Raw genomic sequence first — 16,379 nt, 5'->3', positions numbered from 1 at the left:
CAGATTGCAGAATCACTTCAGTTGCACAACCATTGATTTACATATTGCCATTCTGGAGTCTGTTGTATTCTGCTGCCTTTCCTATCCTCTACTATCCCCCCTCCCCCCTCCCCTCCCCTCTTCTCTCTCTACCCCCTCTACTGTAATTCATTTCTCTCCCTTATATTTTCCCTCCTTTCCCCTCACTTCCTCTTGTATGTAATTTTGTATACCCCTGAGGGTCTCCTTCCATTTACATGCAATTTCCCTTCTCTCTCCCTTTCCCTCCCACCTCTCATCCCTGTTTAATGTTAATCTTCTTCTCATGCTCTTCTTCCCTACTCTGTTCTTAGTTACTCTCCTTATATCAAAGAAGACATTTGGCATTTGTTTTTAAGGGATTGGCTAGCTTCACTTAGCATAATCTGCTCTAATGCCATCCATTTCCCTCCAAATTCTATGATTTTGTCATTTCTTAATGCAGAGTAATACTCCATTGTGTATAAATGCCACATTTTTTTTATCCATTCGTCTATTGAAGGGCATCTAGGTTGGTTCCACAGTCTTGCTATTGTGAATTGTGCTGCTATGAACATGGATGTAGCAGTGTCCCTATAGTGTGCTCTTTTTAGGTCTTTAGGGAATAGACCGAGTAGTGGAATAGCTGGATCAAATGGTGGTTCCATTCCGAGCTTTCCAAGAAATCTCCATACTGCTTTCCAAATTGGCCGCACCAATTTGCAGTCCCACCAGCAATGTACAAGAGTACCCTTTTCCCCACATCCTCGCCAGCACTTGTTGCTGTTTGACTTCCTAATGGCTGCCAATCTTACTGGAGTGAGATGGTATCTTAGGGTGGTTTTGATTTGCATTTCTCTGACTGCTAGAGATGGTGAGCATTTTTTCATATACTTGTTGATTGATTGTATGTCCTCCTCTGAGAAATTTCTGTTCAGGTCCTTGGCCCATTTGTTGATTGGGTTATTCGTTATCTCATTGTCTAATTTTTTTAGTTCTTTGTATATTCTGGATATTAGGGCTCTGTCTGAAGTGTGAGGAGTAAAGATTTGTTCCCAGGACGTAGGCTCCCTATTTACCTCTCTTATTGTTTCTTTTGCTGAGAAAAAACTTTTTAGTTTGAGTAAGTCCCAATTATTGATTCTAGTTATTAACTGTTGTGCTATGGGTGTCCTATTGAGGAATTTGGAGCCCGACCCCACAGTATGTAGATCATAGCCAACTTTTTCTTCTATCAGACACCATGTCTCTGATTTGATATCAAGTTCCTTGATCCACTTTGAGTTAACTTTTGTGCATGGCGAGAGAAAGGGATTCAGTTTCATTTTGTTGCATATGGATTTCCAGTTTTCCCAACACCATTTGTTGAAGATGCTATCCTTCTTCCATTTCATGCTTTTAGCCCCTTTATCAAATATAAGATAGTTGTAGTTTTGTGGATTGGTTTCTGTGTCCTCTATTCTGTACCATTGGTCCACCTGCCTGTTTTGGTACCAGTACCATGCTGTTTTTGTTACTATTGCTCTGTAGTATAGTTTGAAGTCTGGTATAGCTATACCGCCTGATTCACATTTCCTGCTTAGAATTGTTTTTGCTATTCTGGGTCTTTTATTTTTCCATATGAATTTCATGATTGCTTTCTCTATTTCTACAAGAAATGCCGTTGGGATTTTGATTGGCATTGCATTAAACCTATAGAGAACTTTTGGTAATATCGCCATTTTGATGATGTTACTTCTACCTATCCATGAACAGGGTATATTTTTCCATCTTCTAAGATCTTCTTCTATTTCTCTCTTTAGGGTTCTGTAGTTTTCATTGTATAAGTCTTTCACCTCTTTTGTTAGGTTGATTCCCAAGTATTTTATTTTCTTTGAGGATATTGTGAATGGGGTGGTTGTCCTCATTTCCATTTCAGAGGATTTGTTGCTGATATACAGGAATGCCTTTGATTTATGCGTGTTGATTTTATAGCCTGCCACTTTGCTGAATTCATTTATTAGCTCTAATAGTTTCTTTGTAGACCCTTTTGGGTCTGCTAGGTATAGAATCATGTCATCTGCAAATAGTGATAATTTGAGTTCTTCTTTTCCTATTTTTATGCCTTTAATTTCTTTCGTCTGTCTAATTGCTCTGGCCAGTGATTCGAGAACTATGTTGAACAGATGTGGTGAGAGAGGGCATCCCTGTCTTGTTCCAGATTTTAGAGGGAATGCCTTCAGTTTTTCTCCATTCAGAATGATGCTAGCCTGAGGCTTAGCATAGATTGCTTTTACAATGTTGAGGTATGTTCCTGTTATCCCTAGTTTTTCTAGAGTTTTGAACATAAAGGGATGCTGTACTTTGTCGAATGCTTTTTCTGCATCTATCGAGATGACCATATGGTTCTTATTTTTAAGCCTGTTGATGTGGTGAATAACATTTATTGATTTCCGTATATTGAACCAACCTTGCATCCCAGGGATAAATCCTACCTGATCATGGTGCACAATTTTTTTGATATGTTTTTGTATCCGGTTCGCCAGAAGTTTATTGAGGATTTTTGCATCTAGGTTCATTAGAGATATTGGTCTGTAGTTTTCTTTCTTTGAAGTGTCTTTGTCTGGTTTAGGAATCAGGGTGATGTTGGCCTCATAGAATGAATTTGGAAGTTCTCCCTCTTTTTCTATTTCCTGAAATAGCTTGAAAAGTATTGGTGTTAATTCCTCTTTAAAGGTTTTGAAAAACTCTGCTGTATACCCATCCGGTCCTGGGCTTTTCTTAGTTGGTAGTCTTTTGATGGTATCTTCTATTTCCTCAATTGATATTGGTCTGTTTAGGTTGTCAATATCCTCCTGACTCAATCTGGGCAAATCATATGACTTAAGAAATTTATCGATGCCTTCACTATCTTCTATTTTATTGGAGTATAAGGATTCAAAATAATTTCTGATAATCTTCTGTATTTCTGAAGTGTCTGTTGTGATATTGCCTTTTTCATCCCGTATGCTGGTAATTTGAGTTCTCTCTCTTCTTCTCTTTGTTAGCGTGGCTAAGGGTCTGTCGATTTTATTTATTTTTTCAAAGAACCAACTTTTAGTTTTGTCAATTTTTTCAATTGTTTCTTTCGTTTCGATTTCATTAATTTCAGCTCTGATTTTAATTATTTCTTGTCTTCTACTTCTTTTGCTGTTGTTTTGCTCTTCTTTTTCTAGGATTTTGAGTTGAAGTATTAGATCATTTATTTGTTGGTTTTTTCTTTTTTTAAGGAATGAACTCCAAGCAATAAATTTTCCTCTTAGAACTGCTTTCAATGTGTCCCATAGATTCCGATATGTTGTGTCTGTGTTTTCATTTATCTCTAAGAATTTTTTAATTTCCTCCTTGATGTCTTCTATAACCCATTGATCATTCAGTAACCTATTGTTCATTCTCCAAGTGATGCATGATTTTTCCTTACTTCTTTTATCGTTGATTTTCAATTTCATTCCATTATGATCAGATAATATGCATGGTATTATCTCTACTCCTTTATATTGTCTAATAGTTGCCCTGTGACATAATATATGATCTATTTTTGAGAAGGATCCATGTGCTGCTGAGAAAAAAGTGTAACTGCTAGATGTTGGGTGGTATATTCTATATATGTCAATTAAGTCTAGGTTATTAATTGTGTTATTGAGCTCTATAGTTTCCTTATTCAACTTTTGTTTGGAAGATCTGTCCAGTGGTGAGAGAGGTGTGTTGAAGTCTCCCATGATTATTGTATGGTGGTCTATTAGACTCTTGAACTTGAGAAGAGTTTGTTTGATGAACATAGCTGCACCATTGTTTGGGGCATATATATTTATGATTGTTATGTCTTGTTGGTGTATGGTTCCCTTGAGAAGTATGTAGTGTCCCTCTTCATCCCTTTTGATTAACTTTGGCTTGAAATCTATTTTATTTGAAATGAGTATGGACACTCCTGCTTGTTTCCGAAGTCCATATGAGTGATATGATTTTTCCCAACCTTTCACCTTCAGTCTATGTATGTCTTTTCCTATCAAATGCGTCTCCTGAAGGCAGCATATTGTTGGGTCTTGTTTAGTGATCCATTCTGCTAGCCTGTGTCTCTTAATTGGTGAGTTTAAGCCATTAACATTTAGAGTTATTATTGAGATATGGGTTGTTCTTCCAGCCATATTTGTTTATTTATGTTACTAAACATGGTTTGTTTTCCTCTTTGATTATTCCCCCCCCACCTTTACTGTACTACCTCCCGCTGTTGGTTTTCATTGATATTTTCCATTTCCTCTTCCTGTAATATTTTGCCAAGGATGTTTTGAAGAGCTGGTTTTCTAGCTGCAAATTCTTTTAACTTTTGTTTATCATGGAAGGTTTTAATTTCATCTTCCATCCTGAAGCTTAATTTCGCGGGATACACAATTCTTGGTTGGAACCCCTTTTCTTTCAGTGTTTGAAATATGTTATTCCAGGATCTTCTAGCTTTCAGAGTCTGTGTTGAAAGATCAGCTGTTATCCTGATTGGTTTACCCCTAAATGTAATCTGCTTCCTTTCTCTTGTAGCTTTTAAAATTCTCTCCTTATTCTGTATGTTGGGCATCTTCATTATAATGTGTCTAGGTGTGGATCTCTTATGATTTTGCACATTCGGCGTCCTGTAGGCTTCTAGGATTTCGGATTCTGTCTCATTCTTCAAGTCTGGGAAGTTTTCTCGTATTATTTCGTTGAATAGATTGCTCATTCCTTTGGTTTGGACCTCAATACCTTCCTGTATCCCCATGACCCTTAAGTTGGGTCTCTTTATGTTATCCCATATTTCTTGAATGTTCTGCTCATGGTTTCTTAACAGCTTTGCTGAGCTGTCTATGTTCTTCTCCAGTTGAAATACTTTGTCTTCATTGTCTGATGTTCTATCTTCTAAGTGTTCTACTCTGCTGGTAGTATTCTCAATTGAGTTTTTAAGTTGGTTTATTGTTTCCTGCATTTCCAGGATTTCTGTTTGTTTGTTTTTTATAACCTCTATCTCCCTGTATAATTGATCTTTTGCTTCTTGGATTTGTTTATGTAATTTATTGTCGAAGTGGTCGAAGTGGTCTTTCATTGTCTGATTTTGCTGTCTAATGTCTTCCTTGAGACTCCAGATCATCTGAAGCATGTATATCCTGAATTCTTTATCTGACATTCCATCTGCTGCAGATATTACCTCTTCTAAAGTTGAGTTGACCTGCATTGCTTGTGGTCCTTTCTTTCCTTGTCTTTTCATACTGATCGCGTTTCTTTCTGCTTGGTGAAACTGTTGTGTTATTGATTTTTCCCCCTATATATTTATATTGCTCTTGTATAGCTGCAAAGTCTCCCTCGCAGGCTTTGGCGGTGGCTCTGCCCCTCCTCCAATTGAGGCAATGTGCCTTCCACGCCAGGAGGCCGCTGTACCTGTACTTTCGATGGGCCTGTTCTTTCGGTGGTCACAGGTCCGCCTACCTTGCAGGCGTGAGTAGCGGCTTTGCCCCTCCGCTGGCCACTAGGCCTGTTCTGTCTGTCGGTTGCAGATCTGTCTACCTAAAAGGCGCTGGTGGCGGCTCTGCCCCTCCCCCGACCCGGGCGATGTATCTGGCGGGCCACTGGGCCTGTTTTGTCGGTGGTCACGGTTCCGCCTACCTTGCACACGCGTGGAGCAGCTGTTTCATTAGTGCCTGGGCACACTCTCCTTGTTTGCCTCCCTCAGGCCCTAAGTTTGTAGAGCTTGGGGCTGAGAACCCCCAGCAAATTTGCTTACCTTCTGGTAGCCACGCCCCCATATCTGGTGCAAGAGACCTCAGTTGTCAGCACTGGTGGGAGCTGTAGCTGGGAGACCCGCGCCGCGCGGCTCCCGCCGGCTCCTGTGTCAGCGCCGCCTCAGCTCCCGCCGGTTCCCGTGCCGCTGCCGCGGTTCCCGCCAGCTCCGGCCGGCTCCCTCTCCGCTCCTGCTAATTTAGAATCCGCTGGGAAGGAATCTCTTTGGCCGATCTTTGGTAACTTCCCCTCTCTGCTATGGCGGGCCCCTGGCTCCTTGCAGGAGTGACCGAAGGGAGAGGTGGAACTGGCTTGTCTCTGGTCTGACACAATCTCTGGTTTTAGATCCCAGTTCGCTAATTCATAGAGGCTTGGTTAGATTTCCTTCCCATCCTCTCAAGGGGGGGAGCCCTTTCCCAGGTGGGCAGGGCCGTTAGCAGAGCCGGAAGGGCATGTGCCTTCTGTCGGGCCAGGCGGGGACCCTTCTGGCTGCGCTGGGCCGCCGGGGGCGCCCACAGAGCCAGGCAGATGGCGCCCGCGTGGCTAAGAGCCGGGCGGGGTGACCCTTCGCAGAGCGGGCGGGCCGCCAGGAGTGCCGGGATGGTGGGAGCTGTCTGCCGGCCGGGCAGGGACCCTTCTCGACGAGCAGGGCCGCTGGGGGCGCTTGTAAAGCCGGGCGGCTGCAGCCTCGTGGCTAAGAACCAGGCGGGCGGGGTGGCTGTTTGCAGAGCAAGAGCGGAATGGCGGGAGCTGTCTGCCGGCAGGGCGGGGACCCTTCTCGCAGAGCAGGGCCGCCGGGGGCGCTTGTAAAGCCGGGTGGCTGCAGCTGCGTGGCTAAGACCCAGGCGGGCGGGGTGGCTGTTTGCAGGGCGAGAGCGGGGCCGCCAAGGTAGCCGGGATGGTGGAAACTGTCTGTTGGCCGGGCAGGGACCCTTCTCACTGAGCAGGGCCGCCGGGGGCGCTTGTAAAGCCGGGTGGCTGCAGCCTCGTGGCTAAGAACCAGGCGGGCGGGGTGGCTGTTTGCAGAGCAAGAGCGGAATGGCGGGAGCTGTCTGCCGGCAGGGCGGGGACCCTTCTCGCCGAGCAGGGCCGCCGGGGGTGCTTGTAAAGCCGGGTGACTGCAGCCGCGTGGCTAAGAACCAGCCGGGTAGGGTGGCTGTTCGCCGAGCGAAAGCAGGGCCGCCAGGGTAGCTGGGAAGGCGGGAGCTGTCTGCTGGCTGGGCGGGGACCCTTCTGCCGCGCTGCTCTGGGCCGCCTGCCGCTTGCAGAAGCGGCGGGTGGCCGCGGGATTGGACTCTGAGCCCGCGCTGCCGGTCAAGTTTCACTTGTCTGGGGCAAACTGTCACGTCTAATAAACTTACTAATTCTCGGCAGGTCTCCTTTCAACGGAATTTTGCTAGAAGATCCTCAGTAGGTAGAATGTAGCTGTTTTAATTGGTGTTTCTGATCCCGTTAATGTGGAGATATTGAAAGTGCAGCTTCCTCGCCGGCCGCCATGTTGGATCCTCAGAAGACTAGATCTTTGATGCCTAAAATGTTTTTGTTCCTTCTTGGTTCCCCAGGCAAAGGAGGTCCTTCAGAGCTTCCTGCAGTCACAATTTGCCATAGAAAAATCCATCCTGCAGTCAGATAAAGCCCTCACTGCTCAAAAGAAGGCCATAGCAGGTACAGGGGAGGTCACAGCTCTCAGAGAGTAGGGAGGTTCCTGCATAGACTGACTGACTGGACAGGAAAACCTTCCTGAAACCAGAAAATTCTTCCTGCTGTGGAACACATGCTCTGCTAAATCTGAGGAGCAACAGGGGAGGCCAGCAAATCAGTTTTTCATCACATTTGGAAACATACTGTGGCTATCATGGCTAAAGGGAGGATTCAGATATCCCTCTTGCCTTTTCTGAAATAAGTTTGGTTTGTGAAGCTAGGATAGTAGAGCTCAGACCTAACTGGTTTTTTTTTGTTTGTTTTCCTCCCTAAAACGTTTGTGGAACAGTTGAACGGCTCAAGAGGGAGGCAGCTGAGAAGGAACAGGAGCTGCTAAGACAGCAACAGCAAGAGCAACAGGAAATGTTGGAAGCACAAAAGGGAAGCTTAAAAGAACACATTGCTCAGCTGGAGAAGAAGTTGGACAGGAAAATGGAGAACCTTCTGAGAAGGTTGGAAAGTAATCTGGACCATAAGCTAAAGGTGAGCCTGGACAGGGCCTGGTAGTGCCTGACAGACAGTGCCCTGGTTCCTCAGGAAGGGAAGTACCAACATGTTAAGCATGGACATGATTTCAAAGGGAAACTCAAAAGGTGCATGTTTCACTAACTCCTCATGTATACCTGCATCCTCCTGAAGTCTATAAACCTCCGAGACTCCAGCACCTTGTATATTGATAGAATTCAGAGTATACAGTGTTTCCCAGGGTGATGGATTAAGGTTTGTTGAGATTATAGGGTGGTCTTACTGTGTCCCAGTTGAATAGTGTTTTAGTCCATTGGTCTTTTTTAGGACTCTTGGCACAACCATCAAAGAGATCAAAATTAGATCCATCTGAACTGCATGTATCACCTTTGACCTTATATAAAATGGAGGATCTTTGAAAGCTCTGAATTTGCTCCATTTATTTCCATAGCCTGATTCTTTCTACAACAAAAATAAATTAAAGTCTTTGTCCCAACCAGAAGCTTGATAACTAGTGTTCTCTACTAGGTATTTCCTATTATTTGTTAGAAGATGCTACTTCAGTGGAACTGATAATTCATTAGATCTCAATCTGTGTGCTAAGAGGAATTATTTTTTGGGGGGATTTTAAAATCATGAACAATGGCATATATTAATTGTACAAGTTAATGGAATTTACCATGATATTTCCATACATGCATATACTGTGCATTGATCAGGTCCATAGATCCTTCTTCTACCCTTTTCCTCTCTCCCTTCCTCTCTCCCAGCCCCAATCCTGGTCCCTAATATTCCCTCTTCTACTTTCTAGTCACTTTTGTTGTTGTTGTTATTGTTTCCACATATGAGATATTTGCCCAGGAGTGGGATAGCTGGATCACATGGTAAATTCTAAGTTTACTTTAGGGAAACCTCCAAACCATTTTCCATAGTAGCTGTACTAATTCACATTCCTGCCAACCACATGTAAGTGCTCCTATTTCTCCAAATCCGGAACTTGCCATTATTATTAATATTAATAATAATTATTATTTATTTTGACAATTGGCATTCTAATCAGAAGGAGATATAGTCTGAGAGTAGTTTTGATTTGAATTTCCCTGATAACTAAAGATATTAGTACTTTGTATCATATTTATTTGCCATTTGTATTTCTCCTGTTGAGAATTATCTGTTTAGGATATTTGCCCATTTCTAATTGTATTACTTAGGTTTTTTATTGTTGTTGTTAAGATTTTTAAAGTTATTAATCCTATGTCAGAAGAATAGGTGTCAAAGATTTTCATGTAAGGTGCCTCTTTAGTGTTCTTACTTTGCTGTGCAGAAATTTTTTAATTTGTTGTAATCTCATTTGTTAATTCTTGCTTTTGTTTCCTTTGTTTTTGTGATCCTATCTAAAACACCATTGCCTGTGCCAATATCTTAAAGTGCTTCTGCTGTTTTCGTCTTGTAGTTCCTGAATTTCAGGTTTTATACTTTAGTCTTTGATCCATTTGGGGTTCTTTAGTGTACAGGGTGAGAGATAGGGGTCATTTTCAGTCTCCTACGTGTGGATATTCAGTTTCCCAGTGCCATTTGTTGAAGAGTCTGTCCTTCCTCCGTTGTCTCAGTTTTGGGTACCCTCATTGAGAATCAGTGAGGGGAAGGTGTGTGGATTCATTTCTGGTTCTCTGTTCTATTAACTGGTCTACAAGTTTGTTTACATGCCAATATGGTGTGGTCTTTGTTGCTACGGCTCTGAAGTACCTCTTGAAATCAGGTATTGTGATGCCTCCAGCTTTGCTCTTTTTGCCCAATATTGCTTTGCCTATTCAGGGTCTTTGTGCTATCATATAAATTTAATTTTTTTTATCTGAAGAATGTCATTCATATTTTGATGACCACTGAATCTGTAGATCACTTTGCTTGTCAAAGCATATTAAGTCCTATTACACAAATGCTAAGGTTGCATCACCAGAATGAGGATAAAACTACAAACACCTCTCTGATTTGGTCAGTGGAGGTGATATGGCTAAATTAGTGAAAATAGCTAGTAACCTTTTGGCTGCTATAGAAGGAAGAAATTTTTATAATCCTCAAGTTAATAATACAGTTTGTTTATAGTTTGAGTCAGCAAGGCAGGATAGTATTGATGGTGTGAAGCTATAGGCAATGATTAAGGCTGTGGTTCCTGTAGAATTTCATGATGTTTGAATAAGAATAACTACAATTGTTATTAATACTATATGATTTATAGGTTATTAAGTAATTAATGACTTTTGATCTGATGTAAGAAATAAATTTTGTTATAATTATACCTCATAAAGATGATATAAAAAATGGATAGGCTAGATGATCTGTTAGTGGATTTAGAACTGTAGTGATTCATATTATACCATAATCTCCTAGTATCCACAATACACCCAAAAGGACCACAGATCTGGTTATTGGAGTCTCTGTTATGCTTTTGATAGTCATAGGTGGAGGCCAGAGTGTGTTTTTATATAAAAGCTTTTATACACATTAATCACAAAATGTTATTAGATCAGTTGTGTGGATGTGGTTTAGCTTTGCAAATTTAGTCAGCTTTTTGCTGCTATGACTAAAGAGCCTGACCAAAACAATTGTAGAGAAGGAAAGGCTTATTTGAGGGCTCACAGTTTCAGAGGTCTTAGTCCAAAGAAGGTCAATTCCATCCCTCAGGGCTTGAGGTGAGGCAAAATATCAGGGCAGAAGAGTGTGGCAGAGGGAAACATCTCATATGCTGATCAGGAAGCAGAGAGAGGTTTCCATTTTCCAGATACAAATATGTACCCCAAAGCCACACCCCAATTCCCACCTCCTCCAGCCACACCCTACCACTTCAGTTACTACTCAGTTAATCCCTATCAGGGGATTAAGACTCTTACAACCCAGTAATTTCTCCTCTGAACCTTCTTGCATTGTCTCACCTGTGAGCTTTTTGGGGACACCTCACATTCAAATCATAACACTTTGTGATGGTCAGCTAAAAACTTTAGTGATTCTACTGTATTTTGAGTGTAGATTAATGCTATAGGAAGTTGTGGAGAGCAACAGATATGTACAATAGAAAATAAAGTCTTGCATTTAATTGTTCTGTTTGATTTCTTCACTGGATAATATGATTAAAGTTGGGATTAATGTTGCTTTGAAGAGCATACAAAATATAGTGGCTGTGAATGTTACAATTGAAAATATTTCTAAGGAGATTAATATTGCAACATAAAGTTTTTGTAGAATTGATTATTTAGTTGATATTGACATGCTAGAATTATTAGGGATAGAATTCAGGTTGCTACTATTAATAGGGTGAGTGATAATGAGTAAGAAAAATAATTTGGTGAAAAAATTAAATTCTGCAGAATTAATTGAGAAGAAATAAACTCCTGGATATTTTTGGGGGGGTGAGTAGTGTGGATTGAATTCAGGGGCATTCAACCACTAAGCCACATCCCCAGCTCTTTTTTGTATTTTATTTAGAGACAGTGTCTCATTGAGTGGCTTAGCACCTCACCATTGCTGATATATATTTATCCAAAAATTAATAAATAAAACAAATGGGGTGGGGGAATGAGAAGAGAAGGTAGACAAACAACTATGAGATACCAAAGATAGAGAAAAGTATGACCAAAGTACAAGAAGAACCATAGCTCAAATACCTCCAATGAACATGACTATAGATTTAATTTAATTTCCTGGGAGGGGGGTTGTCAATATGCACTGGATACTACTCCTCTATTTTCTTTCAGTATTTTCTTTGCTATTTTGAATGGGATTGTTTTCCTGATTTTTTTCTCATCAAATTCATTATTGATGTATAGAAGAGTTACTGATTTTGCATATTGATTTTGTATCTTACTACCTTCCTGAATTAGTTTATTGGTTACAAAAGTTTTTTTGGTAGAGTCTTTAGGTTTTTGTATGTATAGAATCATATTATTGGTACATAGAGATGCCTTTTTCCTTTCCTGTTTGTACCTTTTATTTCTTCCTCTTGTCTAATTGCAATGGCTAAATTTTCTAGCACTGTATTGAGTGAGAGCACTGAGAGTGTATACCCTTGTCTTGTTCCTGATCTTAGAGGAAATACTTTCAGTTTTCTTCCATTCAGTATGATGTTGGCAATGGATTTGTTACATACGACCTTTATTATGTTGAGGTATGATCCTTCTATATCTCATTTATTCAGAGATGTTATCATGTAGGTGTATTGAATTTTATCAAAGACACTTTCTGCATCTGTTGAGATGATCATGTAATTTTAAAATTTTATTTATGTGATGCATTACATGTATTGATTAGATATGTTGAACCATTCTTGAATCCCTGAAATGAAAGTCAACTTAATCATCATGTATGAACATTTTATTGTGTTGTTGAATTCAGTTTGCAAGTATTTTATTGAAGATTTTGCATGTGTGTTTATCGGGGATAATGATGTATATTTTCTTCTCTTCTTGGTGTGTCCTTGTAGGGTTTGGTAGCAGTGTAATGGTGTTCTCAAAGGATGAGTCTGGAAGGCTCCCTCTTTTCACTACAGTGGAATAATTTTGTGAATCATTGTTGTTAGGTCTTTAAAAGTTTGGTAAAATTCAACAGTGAAACCATGCAGTCTTGAGTTGTTATTTTTGGAGAAGTCTTCTAAACTGAATCGGTTTTGTTACTTGTTATTTCTCTATTTAGGTTTTTGTATCTTCTTGTTTTTTGTTTGTTTGTTTTGTTTTGTTTTCACCAGAGATTGAACCCTCGGGCACTTAGCCACTGAGCCACATCCTCAGCCCTTGTTTTTATTTTAAAATTTGAGACAGGCTCTAACTTGCTTAGAACCTTGCTAAGTTGTTGAGGCTGAACTTGAACTTGGAATTCTCCTGCCTCAGCCTCCCAAGCCACTGAAATTATAGGCATGTGCCACATACCCACCTTTGGTTCAATTGTGGCAGATTGCATGTGACCAGAAAGTTCTTCTTTTCTTCTAGATTTTCCAATTTATTATCTTATATCTATAGGTCTCACAAGAGTGAAGCTATTCTGGTAATTCAGCCAGGAGTTGTGTGGACATAGTGTATGCATTTCTATGTTTTCTATTACAGTGGGATTGATTATTTCTATCAAGTGATGGGGGTTTATATTGGCTCTGTTTTTTTTTTTAATATGATTCTGATACAGATGCTCCAGTCATGGTACAGGGCAGGAAGCTCTTGTCCTCTGATTAAATACTGGTGCATGTCTAGGTGGTTCATGGGGAGAAGTGGGGGCCAGAATCACAGTTCTCCTCTAGTGGCATTCACATCTAGTCTTATCAACAATGCATGTTCTGACAAGTTGCAGGTGCAGCCAATGCAGAAATAATGCATAAGAATGATGTCAGCAAAAGTTCTGTAACTCTTCTCTTCACTATTGTGGAGTGTCTTCCCAGGAGTGGGAACTCAGAGCCTCCCTACCCGTACCCACTTGAAGTGTCTGTCAGGTTTCAAGTCTGTCAAAGCTGGAGCTGGATACAATTCCTCTCAACTGGCCTGAGAATGCAGCTCATCAACCAGGCAGCCATGCAATTTGTGTAAGGCCCTGAGCTTAATCCAAAAATAAAGTAAAATAATAAAAATCACAAAAATAAAGACAAGGAGAACAACAAGGAGAAAAGAGAAAATATTACTTAAATAAAAAATTAAATTTTAATAAAAAATAAAACTAACAAGTTAAAAATAAAACTAACAAGAAAAGTTAAATAAAAGATAAAAATAAATAATACCAAATGAAAAAAAAAAAAACAAAAGAAAAGTTTGTGTTTTTTTTTTTTTTTTTTGAAAAGAAGAAAACAAATCCTTCCACTTGAGATGCTTGGAAAAGTAAGAAAGGTGTGTTATTGCAGCCTATTTTAAGTCAGCTTCTCTGCTAATCTTAGAGTGTGCTTCCCAGGGGTGGGTTTTTTTCATTCCTCCCCACCATTCTTTCACTTGTGGTAGCCACCAAGGAGCCACAGGCAGTGAGACCCATGAAGCTAACTGAAACTCCTTTTAGCTAGATGCAGGCCAGAGCTAGATGCTGTGTAAAATGGGTTTTGCCAGGCCTAGATTCCCTTTGGCATGTCTCAGGCTGTGTGTCCTGAGGTAGGGCATATTTCCGAGCAAAGTATCTCAGGCAGGTAATTGGGAATGAAGGTGTCAGGGGCAGACTGGACACTAGAACAATACAGTTTTGTGATGGGAAGGGAACAGTGGGATCCACATAATCTGCCGTCGTAATCCTGGCATCTTCAGGCCTGGTAGCCATGAGAGACCACTTGCAACTACTCAGTCCCTTTTTTCAGAGGACAGGTTCCCTGGTGAGATGATTGTAGAGGGTGACAGCCTCTGCTCCCCTTAGCTTCACAGCCTGCATTCCCACAGAATGGGACTCTTAGTGAGTTTGTGTCAGAGCCAGTCCCCTGAGCCAAGGCCCTCTCAAAAAACAGTCACCCACTGAAGCAATGCAGTGGAAAGTCCATGCAGTCCTAGAGATGGGAATATGCCCCTCCTGAGCAGGGAAAACTCAATGGGACCCTTCTCAAGTTGACTCTTGGCTTCAGCACCCTGAGGGTTTGTTGGGAGATGGAACAAACCTAAAGTGTAGACCTCAGGTCTCTTACTTATTTAAATTGTATGTCTGCAACATATTGACCTGTGCACCAGTGGAGCTGGCTGGGACTCTTTCCCCTTTATTCCCATTGAGAGAAGATCCCAATACCTGACCTCAGTGATGGGCAGTAGGTACTGGGGCATTCTGTTTCTCTTGCTATGCTGTTATCCCAAGATTCTGTGTTTTCACCAGGTCCCCATCTCTCTGCTGCTGAACTCTAGCGCTCTCCCAGGGCCACTCACCTCCACATGCAGTTCCACAACTATTGCTTTGTTTCTAGTCCACAGAGGAGAAGGCAAGCACTGGGTGCATCTATTCTGACATCATATGGCTCAGGACAGTCTCTGGGCTTGAACAAAACATCTCTCCAGCATAGCCCGGTGGTGCTGAGGAAATCTCACAAATGTATGAACCATGGATTGTCCCATTATCCAAGTCCAAATGTCTAGAGACATCAAAAACATTCTAAGGTGGTAGAGAAATGAACACATGATTAACTGCTGAAGTTGTTCAACACAAAACTCTGTCTGTTAGCAATGGGATTTTCAAAAGTGGATTTCTTCTCTTTCACAGGTCCAAGAAAAACTTCTGACTGAAGGATTTCAAAAGGAAGCTGAGAAGCTAAGAAAAGAGATAGATCGAGTACGAGATGAACTAGATGACATCAACACCAAAAAATCCTCAATTGTCTCACAGATCCTTGATTTTATTTCCTCTGTGATAAGGGTAGGAACTTCTGCTGAAACACTCTTGGATATAGTGAGGAATATATGTGATCTATTACTAAGGCACTTCTCCTAAGAAAATGATAAAATGAAATTTTAAATTTTAATTACACAACACTGTTGTTCAATATTTAAGTAAACAATATAAAGAAATGGGAAACAAATAAGGAGATAATGAAATTGTTAGTAGAAAAGTTTTGAATAAAGCAAAGACAAATGCCAAGATGAAGAAAACATTTGCAGTTTGATTTTAGACATGATGATATTATAACTAATGATGAGCTCTTGTGAGAAGAGACCAACAACTACATTTCTAAATCAGCAGAGATATGATAAAAATTTTTACTTTACTGATAATAAAATTTCTGCAAAATGAAATTAGGAAGTTTGTGTTTCACTTCATTTATGGGTAAGAAAGGGTAATTTTTCCAGGACCCTGAGCTAACAAGGGTTTGGTGTAATCAGTGGCCTACATTAAAAATTAGAATACAGATATCTTATATACTTATTTACCCAAGATGAAATGGGCATTGTTAATGATATGCTGTAATGACAAAAGACTGAAAAACAAAACTTTGAAGTCCCTCAGTCACTGATGTTTTGATTTTAAATGTCTCCCAAAAGCTCATGTTTGAAATCATGATACCCAAACCAGTACAGTTTGAAGTTGGAGTTTTAGGCAATGATGAGAGAATTAATCCATTTGATGGGTTAATAATTTAAATGAACTCCTATTAACCATAGGTAGGTTGTGCATGCCTGGAGGAAATAGGTCATTGAGGTTGTGTCCTTAGGGATTATATCTTATCCCTGGCTCCTTGAGTGTCCTCTGTCATTCTCTCTCTTTGTTTCCTGGCTACCATGAGCTGAGCAGCTTTCCTCTGCTATTTCCTTTCCATCATTTCCATCTCAGGTCTAGAGTAATAGAGTTGACTGACCACAGACAGGACCTCTAAAACTCTGACCAAAATAAACTTTCTCTCTCTCTCTAAGTTGTTCTTGTTAGATGTAGCCATAGTGCCATAGAGCTGACTGACACAATCAGGTATTGATAACGTAAACCTTGGGACATACTTTCAGAAGAATACTCTGCATTTTCACTGATATGAAAGGCAAAGC

The 16,379-nt window shown here is 40.7% G+C and overlaps 1 protein-coding gene across 1 annotated transcript in view; it reads left to right on the top strand.

Annotated features, from left to right (window-relative positions):
• LOC143403849 (guanylate-binding protein 7-like) overlaps nucleotides 1–15,579 on the top strand; it is a 37,468-nt gene extending 21,889 nt beyond the window's left edge. The window contains exons 9-11 of the mRNA XM_076862112.1: nucleotides 7,317–7,419; nucleotides 7,745–7,938; nucleotides 15,109–15,579. Of these exons, the coding sequence (XP_076718227.1) occupies nucleotides 7,317–7,419; nucleotides 7,745–7,938; nucleotides 15,109–15,336 (525 nt within the window). The 3' untranslated portion in view covers nucleotides 15,337–15,579. The remainder of the gene's footprint in view (nucleotides 1–7,316; nucleotides 7,420–7,744; nucleotides 7,939–15,108) is intronic.
• Nucleotides 15,580–16,379: the final 800 nt, after the last annotated feature.

The sequence above is a fragment of the Callospermophilus lateralis genome, chromosome 7, assembly GCF_048772815.1.
Source record: "Callospermophilus lateralis isolate mCalLat2 chromosome 7, mCalLat2.hap1, whole genome shotgun sequence".
NCBI lineage: Eukaryota > Metazoa > Chordata > Mammalia > Rodentia > Sciuridae > Callospermophilus > Callospermophilus lateralis.
Note: the sequence above shows the minus strand (reverse complement) of the source record. Positions and strands in the feature narration are given on the sequence as shown.